The following is a 21934-nucleotide window of genomic DNA, read 5'->3' as shown; positions in this document are numbered from 1 at the left end:
GTACAACTTGTGATCTAAACCCAGTTAACAGTATGACAACAGAAAGGGCCTCTTAAAGATGGCTCCTTAACAATAACCCGAATTAGTTAACAATAACTATGTACAAGTATTGCAGATAATCCGCACTTGGGATGGGCGCCCAGCATCCACTACGGACTCCGAGAAATAGAATTATCGGTAAGTAAATTCTTATTTTCTCTATCGTCCTAAGTGGATGCTGGGGTTCCTGAAAGGACCATGGGGATTATACCAAAGCTCCCAAACGGGCGGGAGAGTGCGGATGACTCTGCAGCACCGAATGAGAGAACTCCAGGTCCTCCTTTGCCAGGGTATCAAATTTGTAAAATTTTACAAACGTGTTCTCCCCCGACCACGTAGCTGCTCGGCAGAGTTGTAATGCCGAGACCCCTCGGGCAGCCGCCCAAGATGAGCCCACCTTCCTTGTGGAGTGGGCTTTTACAGTTTTAGGCTGTGGCAGGCCTGCCACAGAATGTGCAAGTTGAATTGTGTTACAAATCCAACGAGCAATCGACTGCTTAGAAGCAGGTGCGCCCAACTTGTTGGGTGCATACAATATAAACAGCGAGTCAGATTTTCTGACTCCAGCCGTCCTTGCAATGTATATTTTTAAGGCTCTGACAACGTCCAACAACTTGGAGTCCTCCAAGTCGCTAGTGGCCGCAGGCACCACAATAGGTTGGTTCAGATGAAATGCTGATACCACTTTAGGGAGAAAATGCGGACGAGTCCGCAGTTCTGCCCTATCCGAATGGAAGATTAGATAAGGACTTTTATAAGATAAAGCCGCCAATTCAGATACTCTCCTGGCAGAGGCCAGGGCTAGTAACATAGTCACTTTCAATGTGAGATATTTCAAATCCACCTTTTTCAATGGTTCAAACCAATGGGATTTGAGGAAATCTAAAACTACATTTAGATCCCACGGTGCCACCGGAGGCACCACAGGAGGCTGTATATGCAGTACTCCCTTGACAAAAGTCTGGACCTCAGGGACAGAGGCCAATTCTTTTTGGAAGAATATTGACAGGGCCGAAATTTGAACCTTAATGGATCCCAATTTGAGACCCATAGATAATCCTGATTGCAGGAAATGTAGGAAACGACCCAGTTGGAATTCCTCCGTCGGAACCCTCCGATCCTCGCACCACGCTACATATTTTCGCCAAATGCGGTGATAATGTTTCACGGTGACTTCCTTCCGTGCCTTAATCAAGGTAGGAATGACTTCTTCTGGAATGCCTTTCCCTTTTAGGATCTGGCGTTCAACCGCCATGCCGTCAAACGCAGCCGCGGTAAGTCTTGAAAAAGACAGGGACCCTGCTGTAGCAGGTCCCTTCTCAGAGGTAGAGGCCACGGTTCGTCCGTGAGCATCTCTTGAAGTTCCGGATACCAAGTCCTTCTCGGCCAATCCGGAACCACTAGTATTGTTCTTACTCTTCTTTGCCGTATGATCTTCAATACCTTTGGTATGAGCGGCAGAGGAGGAAACACATACACTGACTGGTACACCCAAGGAGTTACCAGTGCGTCCACAGCTATTGCCTGTGGATCTCTTGACCTGGCGCAATATTTGTCCAGTTTCTTGTTGAGGCGAGACGCCATCATGTCTACAATTGGTCTTTCCCAACGGTCTATTAACATGTTGAAGACTTCTGGATGTAGACCCCACTCTCCCGGATGAAGATCGTGTCTGCTGAGGAAGTCTGCTTCCCAGTTGTCCACGCCCGGGATGAACACTGCTGACAGTGCTATCACGTGATTCTCCGCCCAGCGAAGAATCTTGGCAGCTTCTGCCATTGCACTCCTGCTTCTTGTGCCGCCCTGCCTGTTTACATGGGCGACCGCCGTGATGTTGTCCGACTGAATCAACACCGGCTTTCCTTGCAGGAGAAGTTCCGCCTGGCTTAGAGCATTGTAGATTGCTCTTAGTTCCAGAATGTTTATGTGAAGAGACTTTTCCAGACTCGTCCATACTCCCTGGAAGTTTCTTCCTTGTGTGACTGCTCCCCAGCCTCTCAGGCTGGCGTCCGTGGTCACCAGGATCCAATCCTGAATGCCGAATCTGCGGCCTTCTAATAGGTGAGCCTTCTGCAACCACCACAGAAGTGACACCCTTGTCTTTGGTGACAGGGTTATTCGCAGGTGCATCTGCAGATGCGACCCTGACCATTTGTCCAACAGATCCCTTTGGAATATTCTTGCATGGAATCTGCCGAATGGAATTGCTTCGTAAGAAGCCACCATTTTTCCCAGGACTCTTGTGCATTGATGTACTGACACTTTTCCTGGTTTTAGGAGGTTCCTGACCAGATCGGATAACTCCTTGGCTTTTTCCTCTGGAAGGAAAACCTTTTTCTGAACCGTGTCCAGAATCATTCCTAGGAACAGCAGACGAGTTGTCGGGATTAAATGGGATTTTGGAATATTCAGAATCCACCCGTGTTGTCTTAGCACCTCTTGAGATAGTGCTAAAGCTGTCTCCAGCTGTTCTCTGGACCTTGCCCTTATTAGGAGATCGTCCAAGTATGGGATAACTAATACGCCTTTTCTTCGAAGAAGAATCATCATCTCGGCCATTACCTTGGTAAAGACCCGAGGCGCCGTGGACAATCCGAACGGCAGCGTCTGAAACTGATAGTGACAGTTTTGAACAATGAACCTGAGGTACCCCTGGTGTGCGGGGTAAATCGGAACGTGTAGATACGCATCCTTGATGTCCAAGGATACCATAAAGTCCCCTTCTTCCAGGTTCGCTATCACTGCTCTGAGTGACTCCATCTTGAACTTGAACTTTTTTATGTAGAGGTTCAAGGACTTCAGATTTAGAATAGGCCTTGCCGAGCCATCCGGCTTCGGTACCACAAATAGAGTGGAATAATACCCCTTTCCTTGTTGTAATAGGGGTACTTTGACTATCACCTGCTGAGCGTACAGCTTGTGAATGGCTTCCAACACCCTCTCCCTTTCGGAAGAGACGGTTGGTAAGGCAGACTTCAGGAAACGATGAGGAGGATCCGTCTCTAATTCCAACCTGTACCCCTGAGATATTATCTGCAGGATCCAGGGGTCTACCTGCGAGTGAGCCCACTGCGCGCTGTAATTTTTGAGACGGCCCCCCACTGTCCCCGAGTCCGCTTGAGAGGCCCCAGCGTCATGCTGAGGTTTTTGCAGGAGCCGGGGAGGGCTTCTGTTCCTGGGAAGGAGCTGCCTGTTGGTGTCTCTTCCCTCTTCCTCTGCCTCGTGGCAGGTACGACAAGCCCTTTGCTCTCTTATTTTTGTAGGAGCGAAAAGGCTGCGGTTGAAAGGTCGGTGCCTTTCTCTGTTGGGGAGTGACTTGAGGTAAAAAAGTGGATTTCCCGGCAGTAGCCGTGGCCACCAAGTCTGATAGACCAACTCCAAATAACTCCTCCCCTTTATACGGCAAAACCTCCATGTGACGTTTTGAATCCGCATCGCCTGTCCACTGTCGTGTCCATAAGGCTCTTCTGGCTGAAATGGACATAGCACTCACCCGAGATGCCAGTGTGCAAATATCCCTCTGTGCATCACGCATATAGATAAATGCATCCTTTATTTGTTCTAACGACAGTAAAACATTGTCCCTATCTAGGGTATCAATATTTTCAATCAGGGATTCTGACCAAACTACTCCAGCACTGCACATCCAGGCAGTTGCTATAGCTGGTCGTAGTATAACACCTGCATGTGTGTATATATTCTTTTGAATAACTTCCATCTTTCTATCTGATGGATCCTTAAGTGCGGCCGTCTCAGGAGAGGGTAACGCCACTTGTTTGGATAAGCGTGTGAGCGCCTTGTCCACCTTAGGGGGTGTTTCCCAGCGCGCCCTAACCTCTGGCGGGAAAGGGTATAATGCCAATAACTTTTTTGAAATTATCAACTTTTTATCAGGAGCAACCCACGCTTCATCACACACGTCATTTAATTCTTCTGATTCAGGAAAAACTGTTTGTAGTTTTTTCACACCATACATAATACCCTGTTTTACGGTATCTGTAGTATCAGCTAAATGTAACGTCTCCTTCATTGCCAAAATCATATAACGTGTGGCCCTACTGGAAAATACGTTTGAATTTCTACCGTCGTCACATCAGTGCCCGTGTCTGGGTCTGTGTCGACCGACTGAGGCAAAGGGCGTTTTACAGCCCCTGACGGTGTTTGAGGCGCCTGGACAGGCATTAATTGATTGTCCGGCCGCCTCATGTCCTCAACTGACTGTTTAAGGGAAGATAAACCATCACGTAATTCCACAAATAAAGGCATCCATTCTGGTGTCGACCCCCTGGGGGGTGACATCTGCATATTTGGCAATTGCTCCGCCTCCACACCAATATCGTCCTCATACATGTCGACACCACGTACCGACACACACCGCAAACTCACAGGGAATGCTCTAATGAAGACAGGACCCACTAGCCCTTTTGGGGAGACAGAGGGAGAGTCTGCCAGCACACACCACAAAGCGCTATATATACAAGGGATATCCTTATATTAAGTGCTCCCTTATAGCTGCTTTAATATATATATATATAGCCATTAATGTGCCCCCCCTCTCTGTTTTACCCTGTTTCTGTAGTGCAGTGCAGGGGAGAGACCTGGGAGCCGTTCTGACCAGCGGAGCTGTGACAGAAAATGGCGCCGTGTGCTGAGGAGATAGGCCCCGCCCCTTTTTCGGCGGGTTCTTCTCCCGCTATTTTTCCAGTCAGGCAGGGGTTAAATATCTCCATATAGCCCCTATGGGCTATATGTGAGGTATTTTTAGCCTTGTATAAGGTTTATATTTGCCTCTCAGAGCGCCCCCCCCCAGCGCTCTGCACCCTCAGTGACTGCCCAGTGAAGTGTGCTGAGAGGAAAATGGCGCACAGCTGCAGTGCTGTGCGCTACCTTATGAAGACTGAGGAGTCTTCAGCCGCCGGTTTCCGGACCTCTTCACGCTTCAGCATCTGCAAGGGGGTCGGCGGCGCGGCTCCGGGACCGGACTCCACGGCTGGGCCTGTGTTCGATCCCTCTGGAGCTAATGGTGTCCAGTAGCCAAGCAGCAAATCCACTCTGCATGCAGGTGAGTTTACTACTTTCCCCCTAAGTCCCACGTTGCAGTGATCCTGTTGCCAGCAGGACTCACTGTAAAGAAAAAAACCTAAACTAAACTTTCTCTAAGCAGCTCTTTAGGAGAGCCACCTAGATTGCACCCTTCTCGTTCGGGCACAAAATCTAACTGGAGTCTGGAGGAGGGTCATAGGGGGAGGAGCCAGTGCACACCACCTGACCTAGTAAAGCTTTACTTTTTTGTGCCCTGTCTCCTGCGGAGCCGCTATTCCCCCATGGTCCTTTCAGGAACCCCAGCATCCACTTAGGACGATAGAGAAATGAGAACTGTTGGTAGATCTCGAGGACCAGTTTGGCCAGCCCTGTTCTAGACTATAGCCTGTCAGAAGACATCAATAACATTCTTCTCACTTGCTCTCCTGGAAAGTGGGGAACCCCAAACATACCCTTAGGGAATAATCACTCTCGGGAGCAACCTGATCATTCCTGTCTTGCCTCTTGTAGCCTTTCTTCAAGGACCCATTGACTTCTTCCGGAATCCTTATATCATATTTATCAGTCATAAAATCAAACTCCATACATCCGCGCTTGTCCCTAGAAAAGTGTACAAATACATGAATGATAGTCATAAAACCTTAACAAAAAACAATTTCACACTAACCCACTAAATACTGTAGTTGTTAAAAACAATAGCGTGTTATCTAGGTCTACTGGCGTATGAGCTGAACTGGTTTATAAGTGGGGCAGAGGGAATTTAACACATTGGGGCAGATGTATTACCCTGGAGAAGGCATAAGGAAGTGATAAACCAGTTATAAATGCAAGGTGATGAACGCACCAGCCAATCAGCCACTAACTGTTAATTTACATATTGGCGCTGATTGGCTGGTGTGTTATCACCTTGTATTTATCACTGGTTTATCACTTCCTTATGCCTTCTCCAGGTTAATACATCTGCCCCATTGCTCCTTACAAGACTGCTGATGTTAGGGATGTTGAATATGACAGACCGTGAAAACGGTTTGTATTAATTCCAAAACAGTTGAACCTTCCAAGTTTAATAGTTTTAGATATCGCAGTTATTAAGAAGGGATGAATGCCATTTTCTAGTCTAGCCTTACCTTCTTAGGTTCCAGATAATGATCCTTGTTCCTTTTTTGCCAACAATTGCGTCCAGTTCTGCCAGCAGCTCAGTCTCACTGCCCAGGAGAGAGTGCTTTAAGATTGCTCTCAGATTCGCATCTGAGTCCGCTGTCTGCACCAGCTTCCGTTCGAAGAGTTAAGGAAGCTCACAAAAGTTATAGATTAGGAATTAAAGCAATGAAAGGGAAATGATTCAGCTAGCACACGTAACTTATTATTATTACTACCACCAGTTATTTATATAGTGCACACATATTCCGCAGCGCTTTCCAGAGAATATTTGGCCATTCACATCAGTCCCTGCCCCAGTGGAGCTTACAATCTATATTACCTACCACATGTACACATACACACATTCACGCTAGGGCTAATTTTTGTTGGGATCCAATTAACCTACCAGTATATTTTTGGATTGTTGGAGGAAACCGGAGTACCTGGGGAAAACCCACGCAAGTACGGGGAGAATATACAAACTCCACACAGTTGGGCCGTGGAGGGAACTGAACCCATGACCTCAGTGCTGCGAGGCAATAATGCTAACCATTATACTATCCGTACTGCCCAACTTAATGAGGCATCCATTTACATTTAACATTTTATTAGAAAAAAAAACACTACTGGTGAGTCTGTTTAAGAAATCAGTATTTATAAAGAAATCAATGCAACTTGGCACATAACATTAAGAGATCTGACCCCAAAGTATCATTAACATGTCTAAAATACTCTCCTGTTGCCCACTATCCCTCTTCACTGTAATGTCACTAAAAAGAAGTTGTGTATGGTAACGGGTTTCATGACTGCTTTTATACAAACATACCTTAGTCAAGAATTTGTATAAAGGAGTTATCTCTTCTCTGGAATATATTAAATCCAGAAAACACTATGAATTTATACACTGATACATAGGCGATATGAATAAACTCATAATATCTGGACCCCTCTGGAAAGAATGTTATCTATATAATTACCTCATGACAATGGTACATGACCTGTGCCTAGGTCAATAAAATTTAGATATATACAAATATCAACTCAAATAGAGACTATAAAATTATTTGCCTAGACATACTTACCCTGCAAGAAACAATATTAACCCACTAACCTTTCCTTCTCGGTCTCCTCTCATGACTCCACCTCCCCCACCCCCCCTCACTTCCACTAACAGTAAGTGTCCTCCAAGGTTCTGTTCTCGGCCCTCTCCTATTATCTCTATTTACGTCCTCTTTAGGTGAGCTCATTAGCTCTTTTGACTTACAATATCATCTCTATGCTGCTGATGCTCAAATCTACCTGTCCTCCCCTCCCCTGACCTCTACCCTGCTCTCCCCACTCATACTGTATCTCCAACTGTCTCACTGCTATCTTTTCTTGGATGTCCCAGTGTTTTCTTAAACTTAACATGTCTAAGAATGAGCTTATCTTCCCATCCTCCCACAATTTCATTATCTAATGATGGCAATACTATCTCCTCTAGCCCCCCCAAGTGTGACGTCTTGGAGTAATCCATGGCTATTTCCTCTTCTTCAAACCACACATTCAGCACCTCTCACAAACCTGCAATTTTCATCTAATATATAATTCCAGGATCAGACCCGCTCTCATCCAGTATGCTACCAAGACCCTTATCCAAACATGGTCACCTCCAGACTGGACTTCTGTATTTTCTCCTATCTGGCGTCCCTGACATATGCCTCTCTCCACTCCAATCTATCCTCAATGCTGCTGCCCGGCTCATCTTCCTCACCAAACGCACTACATCCACCTCCCCTCTTTTACAAGCCCTTCACGGTCTCCTCTTCTCTTTCAGAACCGAATTCAAGCTTCTCGCACTCACTTACAAACCCCTCCTCTCCCCCATTACATCTCTGACCTCATCTCCCTTTACACTCCCACCTGTACTCTTCGCAGATATGTTTTTATACCCTGTACTTGTCCTATATTGTCTTGAACTGTAAAGGTGGGTACACACTGGTAGATATATCTGCCGATCAATTGATCAGCAGATCTATCTATGGACGGATCGGGCAGTGTGCTGTGCATACACACTGCCCGATCCAATGGGGACTGACGTCATGAACTGGGCGGGCGTGTACACACGCCCACCCAGTTCAGCTGTCAATCACCGCCGGCTGCCGCAGCATGTGTACGGGCGGTCGGCCGTACACACACAGCGACGCGCCAATATATCGGTAGATATATTGGCCGTCGGCTGTGCTGCGGGGCCGACGCGATAAGTCTGAACGACGGAGTTCACAGACGTATCGGCCGTACACACTGGCCAATCTAGCTCCAGCGATAGCAATGCATGGGGCTGCGCATTGCTATCGCTGTAGGGGATACACACGGAGCGATAATGCTCAAATTCTAAGCAATCTAGTCAGATTGCTTAGAATATCGCACTGTGAGTAACCCCCTTAAGACCTGGAATAATGACATTTCCCTCAACAGGAATAGTATATGGGCGGTGCTATAAAGCCTTATCTTCCCTGAAGTTCCTGTACTTAGGTTTTATCAGGGCCGGATTAACAATGGGGCGGATGGAGCTGCAGCTCCAGGCCCCCCCCATCACAATAGGCCCACAGCATCTGCTGTGCTGCTGCAGCAAGGACATTTTTTCCCCTGCTACAGCAGCTTGCAAGTGACAGTCTGAAGCACCGCTCCCAACTGCGCGTAGATGTATTATTGATAGTAGTAGTAGTTGGACTGACTGCGTCTGCTATTGCTGGCCGAACGGCTCAAAACGCCAGCAGTACACAGCCACACTTCGGCAGAGGATCTGGAAACTCGACAGGGGGCGTGGCTACACGGAGTCCAGGGGGGCGGAGCTACACAGGACTGTCTCAGGCTGCCTGCTGCTCACATGGCTGCTGCTGTGCTGTGAGAGGGAGAGTTGAAGCTGATGCACATGCAGGGCAGCCAGTGATAGTAAACTCTGCTGTAGTGTGTAAGGTAAGAGTGAGGGGGGGGGGGGGGGGGGAATTGTGTGTGTGTGAGCTTCTGTGACTGTGATTTCCATGTGAACTTCTATATGTGTGTGTGTCTTGTATGTGAGGTTCTGCAGGGAGTAGGATTTAATATAGCAAGGGTGAGAGAGTGCATGTGCAGGGAGTGTGTGAGTGTAATATAGCGCAAGGGTAAGAGTGTGTGAGTGTAATAAAGTGCGGGAGCAGGGAGTGTGTGTGATACAGCGCGGGGAGCGGGAGTGTGTGAGCGTAATATAGCGCAAGGGTGAGAGAGTGCAGGTGCAGGGAGTGTGTGAGTGTAATATAGCGCAAGGGTAAGAGTGTGTGAGTGTAATAAAGTGCGGGAGCAGGGAGTGTGTGTGATACAGCGCGGGGAGCGGGAGTGTGTGAGCGTAATATAGCGCAAGGGTGAGAGAGTGCAGGTGTAGGGAGTGTGTGAGTGTAATATAGCGCAAGGGTAAGAGTGTGTGAGTGTAATAAAGTGCGGGAGCAGGGAGTGTGTGTGATACAGCGCGGGGAGCGGGAGTGTGTGAGCGTAATATAGCGCAAGGGTGAGAGAGTGCATGTGCAGGGAGTGTGTGAGTGTAATATAGCGCAAGGGTAAGAGTGTGTGAGTGTAATAAAGTGCGGGAGCAGGGAGTGTGTGTGATACAGCGCGGGGAGCGGGAGTGTGTGAGCGTAATATAGCGCAAGGGTGAGAGAGTGCAGGTGTAGGGAGTGTGTGAGTGTAATATAGCGCAAGGGTAAGAGTGTGTGAGTGTAATAAAGTGCGGGAGCAGGGAGTGTGTGTGATACAGCACGGGGAGCGGGAGTGTGTGAGCGTAATATAGCGCAAGGGTGAGAGTGCAGGTGCAGGGAGTGTGTGAGTGTAATATAGCGCAAGGGTAAGAGTGTGTGAGTGTAATAAAGTGCGGGAGCAGGGAGTGTGTGTGATACAGCGCGGGGAGCGGGAGTGTGTGAGCGTAATATAGCGCAAGGGTGAGAGAGTGCAGGTGCAGGGAGTGTGTGAGTGTAATATAGCGCAAGGGTAAGAGTGTGTGAGTTTAATAAAGTGCGGGAGCAGGGAGTGTGTGTGATACAGCGTGGGGAGCGGGAGTGTGTGAGCGTAATATAGCGCAAGGTGTGAGAGAGTGCAGGTGCAGGGAGTGTGTGAGTGTAATATAGCGCAAGGGTAAGAGTGTGTGAGTGTAATAAAGTGCGGGAGCAGGGAATGTGTGAGTGTGATACAGCGCGGGGGGCGGGAGTGAGTGACTGTAATAGAGTGCGGGGAGCGGGAGTGTGTGAGCGTAATATAGCGCAAGGGTGAGAGAGGGAGTGTGAGTGTAATAGATTGCGGGGACAAGGAATGTGTTAGTGTGATACAGCACTGGGGGCAGGAGTGTGTGAGTGTAATAGAGTGCAGGGGTGGGAGTGTGTGAGTGATACAGCGCAGGGGGCGGGAGTGTGTGAGTGTAATAGAGTGCGGGGGCAGGAGTATGTGAGTATAATAGAGTGCAGGGGACAGGAGCGTGTGACTAAAAGAGTGCGGGGGCAGGAGTATGTGAGTATAATAGAGTGCAGGGGACAGGAGCGTGTGACTAATAGAGTGCAGGGGCAGGAGTATGTGAATATAATAGAGTGCAGGGGACAGGAGCATGTGACTAATAGAGTGCGGGGGCAGGAGTATGTGAGTATAATAGAGTGCGGGGGACGGGAATGTGTGACTGTAATAGAGTGCGGGGGCAGGAGTAAGTGAGTGTAATAGAGTGCAGGAGGCAGAGAGTGTGTGAGTGATACAGCGCGGGGGGCGGGAGTGTGTGAGTGTAATAGAGTGCAGGGGCGGGAGTGAGTGAGTGTAATAGAGTGGGGGGGCAGAGAGTGTGGGAGTATGATACCGCGCTGGGGGTGGGAGTGTGTGAGTGTAATAGAGTGCAGGTGGCAGGGAATGTGTGAGTGTTATACAGCACAGGGGGCGGGAGTGTGTGAGTGTAATAGAGTGCAAGGTGCGGGAGTGTGTGAGTGTAATAGAGTGCAGGTGCGGGAGTATGAGTGTAATAGAGTGCGGGGGGCAGAGAGTGTGCGAGTGTGATACAGCGCGGGGCGGGAGTGTGTGAGTGTAATAGAGTGCAGGGGGTGGGAGTGTGTGATTGTAGTAGAGTGCGGGGGTGGGAGTGTGATACAGCATGGGGGGCGGGAGTGTGAGTGTAATAGAGTGCAGGGGTGGGAGTGTGTGGGTGTATTAGAGTGCAGGGTGGGAATGTGATACAGCGTGGGGGGTGGGAGTGTAATAGAGTGGAGGGGCGGGAGTGTATGAGTGTAATAGAGTGCAGGGGCAGGAGTTTAAGGGGCAGACTAGATGGGCCAAGTGATTCTTATCTGCCTTCAAATTCTATGTTTCTATGAGTGTATGAGTGTAATAGAGTGTAGGGGCGGGAGTGTGTGAGTGTGATACAGCGTGGGGGGCGGGAATGTGTGATTGTAATAGAGTGCAGGGGGCAGGGAGTGTGTGAGTGTGATACAGCGCTGGGGGCGGGAGTGTGTGAGTGTAATGGAGTGCAGGGGGCGGGAGTGTGTGAGTGTTATAGAGTGCAGGGGGGAAGGAGTGTGTGAGTGTGATACAGCGCAGGCCGCGAGGGGTGGGAGTGTGGGGCCAATGTGTTTTTCCTACTGAGGCCATTAATTTTTTTTCCGCCCCTTTGGGGTCCAGTGTGTTTTATTTTACCTGTAGGGGCCAGTATTTTTATTTGTATTTTTCTGGCGGTGCCAATGTGTCTTAAGAATGATGACTAGCTCAGTGGTATAAATATGAAGTCCAGTTTTCCCATAACTGTTCGGCGATTTCTCAAGGTGATATAAAATTGAAAAGTGGTTATATCGTTCATGTATCGGTGCCCTGTTAGTGGAAAACCGTCTGCATGTGTTCACCGTTTGATGCGGTGACATTACAGGTAGCCTTCCACCCTTACTGATGAGACTGCAGGAGGAGTAAATCTTGCTTTAAATAACAATTCATATATATATGTATTTATATAAGCATGTATTTTAAGCAGAAATTAGGATCAAGAACTCGCTTTTATAAAACGAGGGTCTCGGGAGATGCGCTCTATGTACAGCCAATCACTGCGTGCCTGTGACTGCGGCCAATCTCTATCACCCCATATCTAGCCACTGCCAGCGTATGGCTGCTGAGACCTTAGCACCCCACAGTACATGTAAGGGCTGGATAAAGAAAACATTTGTGTATAGTAAACACTGATTGGGGGAGGGAGCAAACCGAGTGTGCTGCCTGTAGTGTTTTATATATTGTTTGTGGGCCCTTATTTGTGTATTGCCAGTCCACTTCAATAAAAATCAAAGCCCGCTCCCCTGTCCCCCAAAAAATAGTTTGTGTGTGTAGCACCAGAATATAATATACAGATAGTCCTCTCATTTTGCATTATACATTTTAGCACCATTAAAACGGGATCTGGTCAGGATCCCTGTGGTCGGAATCCCGGCATTCGAAATACAGACGCCAGAATCCCGACATTACTCAGAGTGCTGGAGCCGGGATCCCGACATTGATCACTACCCGGCGTCGGAATCCCGAACAATGATTACAGAGACCACCAGAGATAAGCAGCGGTGGGGGGATGGGAGGTGGGTAGTTAGGTTTAGTCTGCGAGGGGGGGGATTTGAGGTTAGGGTCAGGCTGCGGGGAGGGGGGGCTAGGGTTAGGCACCCCCGGGGATGGTTAGGGTTAGGCTGCGGTGGTGATGGGGTGTTTAGGTTTAGGGTACGGGAAAGGTGGGTTAGGGTTAGGGGGTAAGCTTAGTTAAATAGTTCATGTCGGTATTTTCAACATCGGGATGCCTATGTCGGTATTTTGACAGCCAGCATGCCAACCATCGGGATCCTGATACCAACCCCATTAAAACATATATAATAACCCAAAAATTGGGCCTGATTCTGAGTCAAACTCAGGCACATCTGTGTGTGCATCTTTTGCCGCTGTAGTGTGTGCGACTTTATGCTGATCTTAAAACACAAACGTCAAAACCAGCACCTGCCCCATGCTATGTGCAGATCTCTGACAGACTACTGCCTCCAATGTTAGCGATTAATCATCTGATTTCGCTACAACTGCAGTGACACTCCTATAACATGTCCATAAGATGGTGCGTCTCCGTGTGTCTTATGCCATTCCTCAGTCAGGAGCCCCTAATACATTATACTGTAGCTATGTTTTGGATATTAGCAATTTGGGTTTGAATCTTATCTATCTATCTATCTATCTATCTATCTCACTATATGCTGGGTCACCTCAGTTTTCCCTGTTCTGCTCTTGTCCAGGCGACACCCTCCATCCAACCCCACCATTCCTTCTCAGTATAACTACTTATTACAAAAGTAAACTTTTTTTTTACATATAGAAAGATTTCACATTCATGACATCGCTGAGCGACCTGTAACTTCTTTCGTTGAGAGATTTCATATTTATGTCATCACTAAGCGCACCATTTTCTATATTACAGTCACGTTAACAAGAGATGTTTTCCTTGGTCATTTTTAGATTGTCACATTACACTGTTGATATAATTGAAGAAGTGAGGGAGACTGAGGTTTTTCAAGGTAGTTGCTAGTCACACCTCCTGTGCAGACCACACCCTCACAACATCAACCACACCCCTAACATTACTAGTCACACACCCATGGTGTTTTCACATCCCCTGCCGTGGCATAAAATAGGCCCTTCTTAAATTTCAGCTCCAGGCCCATATGGACCTTAATCTGGCACTGGTGATAGTAAACTCTGCTGTAGTGTGTAAGGTAAGAGTGAGGGGGGGGGGGGGGGGGGGGGGGGAATTGTGTGTGTGTGAGCTTCTGTGACTGTGATTTCCATGTGAACTTCTATATGTGTGTGTGTCTTGTATGTGAGGTTCTGCAGGGAGTAGGATTTAATATAGCAAGGGTGAGAGAGTGCATGTGCAGGGAGTGTGTGAGTGTAATATAGCGCAAGGGTAAGAGTGTGTGAGTGTAATAAAGTGCGGGAGCAGGGAGTGTGTGTGATACAGCGCGGGGAGCGGGAGTGTGTGAGCGTAATATAGCGCAAGGGTGAGAGAGTGCAGGTGCAGGGAGTGTGTGAGTGTAATATAGCGCAAGGGTAAGAGTGTGTGAGTGTAATAAAGTGCGGGAGCAGGGAGTGTGTGTGATACAGCGCGGGGAGCGGGAGTGTGTGAGCGTAATATAGCGCAAGGGTGAGAGAGTGCAGGTGCAGGGAGTGTGTGAGTGTAATATAGCGCAAGGGTAAGAGTGTGTGAGTTTAATAAAGTGCGGGAGCAGGGAGTGTGTGTGATACAGCGTGGGGAGCGGGAGTGTGTGAGCGTAATATAGCGCAAGGTGTGAGAGAGTGCAGGTGCAGGGAGTGTGTGAGTGTAATATAGCGCAAGGGTAAGAGTGTGTGAGTGTAATAAAGTGCGGGAGCAGGGAATGTGTGAGTGTGATACAGCGCGGGGGGCGGGAGTGTGTGAGTGTAATAGAGTGCAGGGGCGGGAGTGAGTGAGTGTAATAGAGTGGGGGGGCAGAGAGTGTGGGAGTATGATACCGCGCTGGGGGCGGGAGTGTGTGAGTGTAATAGAGTGCAGGTGGCAGGGAATGTGTGAGTGTTATACAGCACAGGGGGCGGGAGTGTGTGAGTGTAATAGAGTGCAAGGTGCGGGAGTGTGTGAGTGTAATAGAGTGCAGGTGCGGGAGTATGAGTGTAATAGAGTGCGGGGGGCAGAGAGTGTGCGAGTGTGATACAGCGCGGGGCGGGAGTGTGTGAGTGTAATAGAGTGCAGGGGGTGGGAGTGTGTGATTGTAGTAGAGTGCGGGGGTGGGAGTGTGATACAGCATGGGGGGCGGGAGTGTGAGTGTAATAGAGTGCAGGGGTGGGAGTGTGTGGGTGTATTAGAGTGCAGGGTGGGAATGTGATACAGCGTGGGGGGTGGGAGTGTAATAGAGTGGAGGGGCGGGAGTGTATGAGTGTAATAGAGTGCAGGGGCAGGAGTTTAAGGGGCAGACTAGATGGGCCAAGTGATTCTTATCTGCCTTCAAATTCTATGTTTCTATGAGTGTATGAGTGTAATAGAGTGTAGGGGCGGGAGTGTGTGAGTGTGATACAGCGTGGGGGGCGGGAATGTGTGATTGTAATAGAGTGCAGGGGGCAGGGAGTGTGTGAGTGTGATACAGCGCTGGGGGCGGGAGTGTGTGAGTGTAATGGAGTGCAGGGGGCGGGAGTGTGTGAGTGTTATAGAGTGCAGGGGGGAAGGAGTGTGTGAGTGTGATACAGCGCAGGCCGCGAGGGGTGGGAGTGTGGGGCCAATGTGTTTTTCCTACTGAGGCCATTAATTTTTTTTCCGCCCCTTTGGGGTCCAGTGTGTTTTATTTTACCTGTAGGGGCCAGTATTTTTATTTGTATTTTTCTGGCGGTGCCAATGTGTCTTAAGAATGATGACTAGCTCAGTGGTATAAATATGAAGTCCAGTTTTCCCATAACTGTTCGGCGATTTCTCAAGGTGATATAAAATTGAAAAGTGGTTATATCGTTCATGTATCGGTGCCCTGTTAGTGGAAAACCGTCTGCATGTGTTCACCGTTTGATGCGGTGACATTACAGGTAGCCTTCCACCCTTACTGATGAGACTGCAGGAGGAGTAAATCTTGCTTTAAATAACAATTCATATATATATGTATTTATATAAGCATGTATTTTAAGCAGAAATTAGGATCAAGAACTCGCTTTTATAAAACGAGGGTCTCGGGAGATGCGCTCTATGTACAGCCAATCACTGCGTGCCTGTGACTGCGGCCAATCTCTATCACCCCATATCTAGCCACTGCCAGCGTATGGCTGCTGAGACCTTAGCACCCCACAGTACATGTAAGGGCTGGATAAAGAAAACATTTGTGTATAGTAAACACTGATTGGGGGAGGGAGCAAACCGAGTGTGCTGCCTGTAGTGTTTTATATATTGTTTGTGGGCCCTTATTTGTGTATTGCCAGTCCACTTCAATAAAAATCAAAGCCCGCTCCCCTGTCCCCCAAAAAATAGTTTGTGTGTGTAGCACCAGAATATAATATACAGATAGTCTTCTCATTTTGCATTATACATTTTAGCACCATTAAAACGGGATCTGGTCAGGATCCCTGTGGTCGGAATCCCGGCATTCGAAATACAGACGCCAGAATCCCGACATTACTCAGAGTGCTGGAGCCGGGATCCCGACATTGATCACTACCCGGCGTCGGAATCCCGAACAATGATTACAGAGACCACCAGAGATAAGCAGCGGTGGGGGGATGGGAGGTGGGTAGTTAGGTTTAGTCTGCGAGGGGGGGGATTTGAGGTTAGGGTCAGGCTGCGGGGAGGGGGGGCTAGGGTTAGGCACCCCCGGGGATGGTTAGGGTTAGGCTGCGGTGGTGATGGGGTGTTTAGGTTTAGGGTACGGGAAAGGTGGGTTAGGGTTAGGGGGTAAGCTTAGTTAAATAGTTCATGTCGGTATTTTCAACATCGGGATGCCTATGTCGGTATTTTGACAGCCAGCATGCCAACCATCGGGATCCTGATACCAACCCCATTAAAACATATATAATAACCCAAAAATTGGGCCTGATTCTGAGTCAAACTCAGGCACATCTGTGTGTGCATCTTTTGCCGCTGTAGTGTGTGCGACTTTATGCTGATCTTAAAACACAAACGTCAAAACCAGCACCTGCCCCATGCTATGTGCAGATCTCTGACAGACTACTGCCTCCAATGTTAGCGATTAATCATCTGATTTCGCTACAACTGCAGTGACACTCCTATAACATGTCCATAAGATGGTGCGTCTCCGTGTGTCTTATGCCATTCCTCAGTCAGGAGCCCCTAATACATTATACTGTAGCTATGTTTTGGATATTAGCAATTTGGGTTTGAATCTAATCTATCTATCTATCTATCTCACTATATGCTGGGTCACCTCAGTTTTCCCTGTTCTGCTCTTGTCCAGGCGACACCCTCCATCCAACCCCACCATTCCTTCTCAGTATAACTACTTATTACAAAAGTAAACTTTTTTTTTACATATAGAAAGATTTCACATTCATGACATCGCTGAGCGACCTGTAACTTCTTTCGTTGAGAGATTTCATATTTATGTCATCACTAAGCGCACCATTTTCTATATTACAGTCACGTTAACAAGAGATGTTTTCCTTAGTCATTTTTAGATTGTCACATTACACTGTTGATATAATTGAAGAAGTGAGGGAGACTGAGGTTTTTCAAGGTAGTTGCTAGTCACACCTCCTGTGCAGACCACACCCTCACAACATCAACCACACCCCTAACATTACTAGTCACACACCCATGGTGTTTTCACATCCCCTGCCGTGGCATAAAATAGGCCCTTCTTAAATTTCAGCTCCAGGCCCATATGGACCTTAATCTGGCACTGGGTTTTATGCTTCCCAATATAAACAACCCAGCTATGTGATAAGACATAGACACCTTAGAGGACACTTAACTTCTCCAAATGTACATTCCATAGGTCTTTGAAGAAGATTCAGGATAGTTAACCCCTGGTGTACAAACACACAGTCACTGAGATATATGTACCAACTCCTAATGGTCATGTTACAGGCTGTGTTTAAAAATGACAGGAGCTGACTGGTCTGTACTTCATCTCTCTCCAGTGATCACATATTTAGGCTTTATATTCTTAACCCCTCATTCAGGTCATAATCTCAACAGTCGCACACAATAAATCAGAAACGACCAAACCCACAAACAAGACAACAACCAGCAGCCAGCAACCCACAAGCCCAATCTTACAATAATCTCACCAAGTCACAGTATCTCTCACACAAACAGAACATCAGAAAATACAAAAAAAAAAAAAAAAAAGTGTGTGTAATGTTCTGAGGTTGCTCTATAATTATTTGTATGTAACTATAAGAAAATCCCCATACAAATGTACTTTTTTTTATATGTAATAACTGTAAAATAGAAACAAATTAACTCTACCATAGAAAAGCTATTGCCAATGAGAACAACTCTGAATATAGGGCTGCTTACTGCGCAGCCCCCTGCTCCACCCCCAACCTCTCCTTCCCTCAGGGGACACTTGTCCTGTTACTGGCAGGTACCCAGAGGTGTAGCTAGGTGCCGTGGTGCCCAGAGCAAGGGTATGTTTCGGCACCCCCTGCCCTGTACTGAATTGTGGACATGTTACATTTGAAAAGAAAAAATATTTAAAAATCCTAAATTGGTGACATGGTCAGTTCTAGACCTTGTGGCGCTCAGGGCAAAAGTTTCCCCCATGTTTTGTTGCGCACCTAACATGCGCAACAAAAATATAGGGGCCTGGCTTCATGGGAAATGGGTGTGGCCACAGAATAGTTACAATTCAGATTGTACCTTACACTATTGTCCGTTATTCACATTACACCAAAATAGTCTCCGTTAGTCACTTTATGCCATAGGTAAAGCCCCTTATACACGTTACACATCACAGTAAAGTCCCTTATACACATTACGCCACACAGTAGAGTCCCTTATACATGTTATGCCACAGTAGAGCCACTACATGTCACTCTGCAGCTTCTAATGCAGCTGGGACAGAGAGAGGTGCTGCAGCAGCCGGGCCGAAGAAAGAAGTGCTGCAGCAGCAGGGGCAGAGAGTAGTGTAGAAGAACAGAAGAAACCCTGCTGCACAGCTACAAGCAGACATTGAGACATATAAAGATGGCGGCAGAGCTCCGGCATGTGCTGGCTGTCAGTGTTTCTTGCTGTCGCCTATGGCCTGCTTCCCTAACATACTGTAGTCTCCGAGTCCAAGTCAGTGTGCGCCCTTCTCCTTCTCCTGCTCTGCAGCTGCCTGTACAGCGGCCCGCAGTATAGTGGATGGAGGGAGGAGAGCAGGCGGCTGCGCACCCTCTAACTTTTACAGCAGCCGGAGCTCGCGCTCCACCAGAGCCACCCTCGCTACACCCCTGCAGGTACCCAGTCTTCTCCAGTTAATGTTTGTCCCTTTACACAATGCACTGGGAGCCATTGGAGGATGGGGGGGAGGGGGGGGGGGGGGAGGCAGCGTGCTGCGACTACCACTGCGCACGGAAATGGGACAAACCTTAGTGGATTATTACATACAGGTTGAGTATCCCTTATCCAAAATGCTTGGAACCAGAAGTATTTTGGATATCGGACTTTTCCATATTTTGGAATAATTGCATACCATAATGAGATATCATGGTGATGGGACTCAGGTCTAAGCACAGAATGTTTCATATACACCTTATAGACACAGCCTGAAGGTAATCCTAGCCAGTAGTTTTAATAACTTTGTGCATTAAGCAACGCTTGTGTATATACACACGCAATTCATTTATGTTTCATATATACCTTATACACACAGCCTGAAGGTAATAGAATACAATATTTTTAATAATTTTTGTATTAAACAAAGTTTGTGTACATTGAGCCATCAGAAAATAAAGGTTTTACTATCTCAGTTTCACTCAAAGAATTCCGTATTTCGGAATATTTTGGATATGGGATACTGAACCTGTATATACTATTCAAGTTATGAGAAGGAATCCATGAAAAAAAACTAATTCTAAAATTTGCAGCAGCACGAAAAGGTAACAACAACAAATGAATAACTAAGAAACCTAAAATTAAAACTCAAAATATAATTTTTTTCGGCTGAAAATTCAAAACCTGAATTAATGTGCCAGAGGAATTGCTCCCACAGCACCAGATTATATTGGAAGTTGACGTTTGATGCGACTTTCATGTTTCCGTATCAAAAATTGCGTTAGATGCACCGTGTGCTCGGCTGCAGAAAACAATCTTGCTGGAGGAAAAAAAATAAGATTTTAGGTTTCTTTTGGGTAATTTTGCCAATGTATGGAATTTTCCCTGTGAATGCAGAGACTTTTGGAGCACTAAAATCACACTGAGGGGTTCCCAGTATGCAGTGGTTAGTACCTACTAAAATGACCCAAGGAAGGACAATCGGTGACCGGGTCATGGTGACAAAGCTCACTGATGCGCATGGAGGGTGAAGGTTAAACCTGTCTGGTCATATCCTGGTCAGATTGCCTACCGCCAAACTCACATACAAAGGACATATGACCATCAGAACTAGACTATAGAGCAATGGAAGAAGGTAGCCTGGTCTGATAAATCATTTTATTTTACATCATGTGGTCGGCCGGGTGTGTGGTGAAGAAATGGCCCCTGGATGAACTATGGGAAGAAGGCAAGCCGGAGGAGGCAGTGTGATGCTCTGGGCAATGTTCTGCTGGGAAACCTTGGATCCCGATGTTCGTACAGATGTTATTTTGACACATACCACCTACCTAAATAATGTTGCGGACCAAGTACACCCCTTCATAGCAACGGTATTCCCTGATGGCAGCAGCCTCTTTCAGCTGGATGACGCGACCTGCCACACTGCAAACATTATTCAGGGATGGTTTGAGGAACATGACAAAAAGTTCAAGGTGTTGACTCGGCCTGCTAATTCCATAGATCTCATCTGATCGAGCATCTGTGGAATGTGCTGGAAAAACAAGTCCGAGTCACGGACGCCACACGGCGCGACTTGCAGAACTTACATGATCTGCTGCTAACGTATTGGTGCCAGATACTTCAGGACACTTTCAGAGGTCTTGTGCAGTCCATGAATTAATGATTTTGGTGTTCACTAATAAATCCATTTATCTGAATCCTTAAAGGCTCTCTCCTATACCTTCTGCAAACTACAAACGTGTTTGCTGCTGTCTCCTCTACTTCTACACCCCTTCACCATCCACCACCAGTTTATTACCAATAAAGTCCATAGCAAAAAAACACTACTCAGAGTGAAATAAGGAAAGCAGTGGACCCTAGATGTATTCAGATAATAGCTTTCACCTCCACTTATTTCATATTGGTTTTCCACCATTTGTGACCCAATTTATTCTGGAACTACTCAATGACCAAAAGTATGGAACAGACTACCTGATATCTCGAGCACATATGGATAATACTTACGATATAAGGAAGACTGTATGTGATTGCTAATAGCACACAGATACAGACTCTCTTGGTTTATCAGTCAGAACCGAGTGCCCAAACATTTATTTGCAAGAATAAACGCCTCACAAGAGCTTAACAGATCAAAAATAATTTTCTAATTACCCACATTGTGTAATGATATACATAACGTGTTCCACTTATATCTATCTATTTGCTCTTTGTCTGCTGCTAATTTTTTACTGTGCAGCATAAAAACTGTCCAATAAGACGCTCAAAGATTTGTTTTCACATCCGTAATAGCGGAGGCCTGACAATGGCTTATTGTAAGCTGGTAAAACTCTGAAAAGATATAGATTGCAAGATTGCGAGCAGGGCCTTCCTACCTCTATGTCTGTTATTACCCAGTTTTGTTCTATAACTGTTGTTCCAATTGTATAGCAATCTGCTGGGCCATTATACAATAGATAGTCCCTATCCTTGTATATCCATGCCTAATTCCCTATAGATTGCAAGATTGCGAGCAGGGCCTTCCTACCTCTATGTCTGTTATTACCCAGTTTTGTTCTATAACTGTTGTTCCAATTGTATAGCAATCTGCTGGGCCATTATGCTATAGATAGTCCCTATCCTTGTATATCCATGCCTAATTCCCTATAGATTGTAAGCTTGCGAGCAGGGCCTTCCTACCTATATGTCTGTCTGTTATTACCCACTTTTGTTCTATTACTGTTC

At 47.0% G+C, this 21934-nt stretch overlaps 1 protein-coding gene across 2 annotated transcripts in view; it reads right to left on the bottom strand.

The window, feature by feature from the left end:
• MORC3 (MORC family CW-type zinc finger 3) overlaps positions 1 to 21934 on the bottom strand; it is a 194733-nt gene that overhangs the window by 58309 nt on the left and 114490 nt on the right. For both annotated transcript variants that reach the window (XM_063956540.1, XM_063956541.1), the window contains exons 5-6: positions 6210 to 6357; positions 5535 to 5682 (exon numbers count right to left, since the gene is read on the bottom strand). In XM_063956540.1, coding sequence (XP_063812610.1) covers positions 5535 to 5682; positions 6210 to 6357 — 296 coding nt within the window. The remainder of the gene's footprint in view (positions 1 to 5534; positions 5683 to 6209; positions 6358 to 21934) is intronic.

Source organism: Pseudophryne corroboree, chromosome 2, assembly GCF_028390025.1.
Source record: "Pseudophryne corroboree isolate aPseCor3 chromosome 2, aPseCor3.hap2, whole genome shotgun sequence".
Classification (NCBI taxonomy): Eukaryota; Metazoa; Chordata; class Amphibia; order Anura; family Myobatrachidae; genus Pseudophryne; species Pseudophryne corroboree.
Note: the sequence above shows the minus strand (reverse complement) of the source record. Positions and strands in the feature narration are given on the sequence as shown.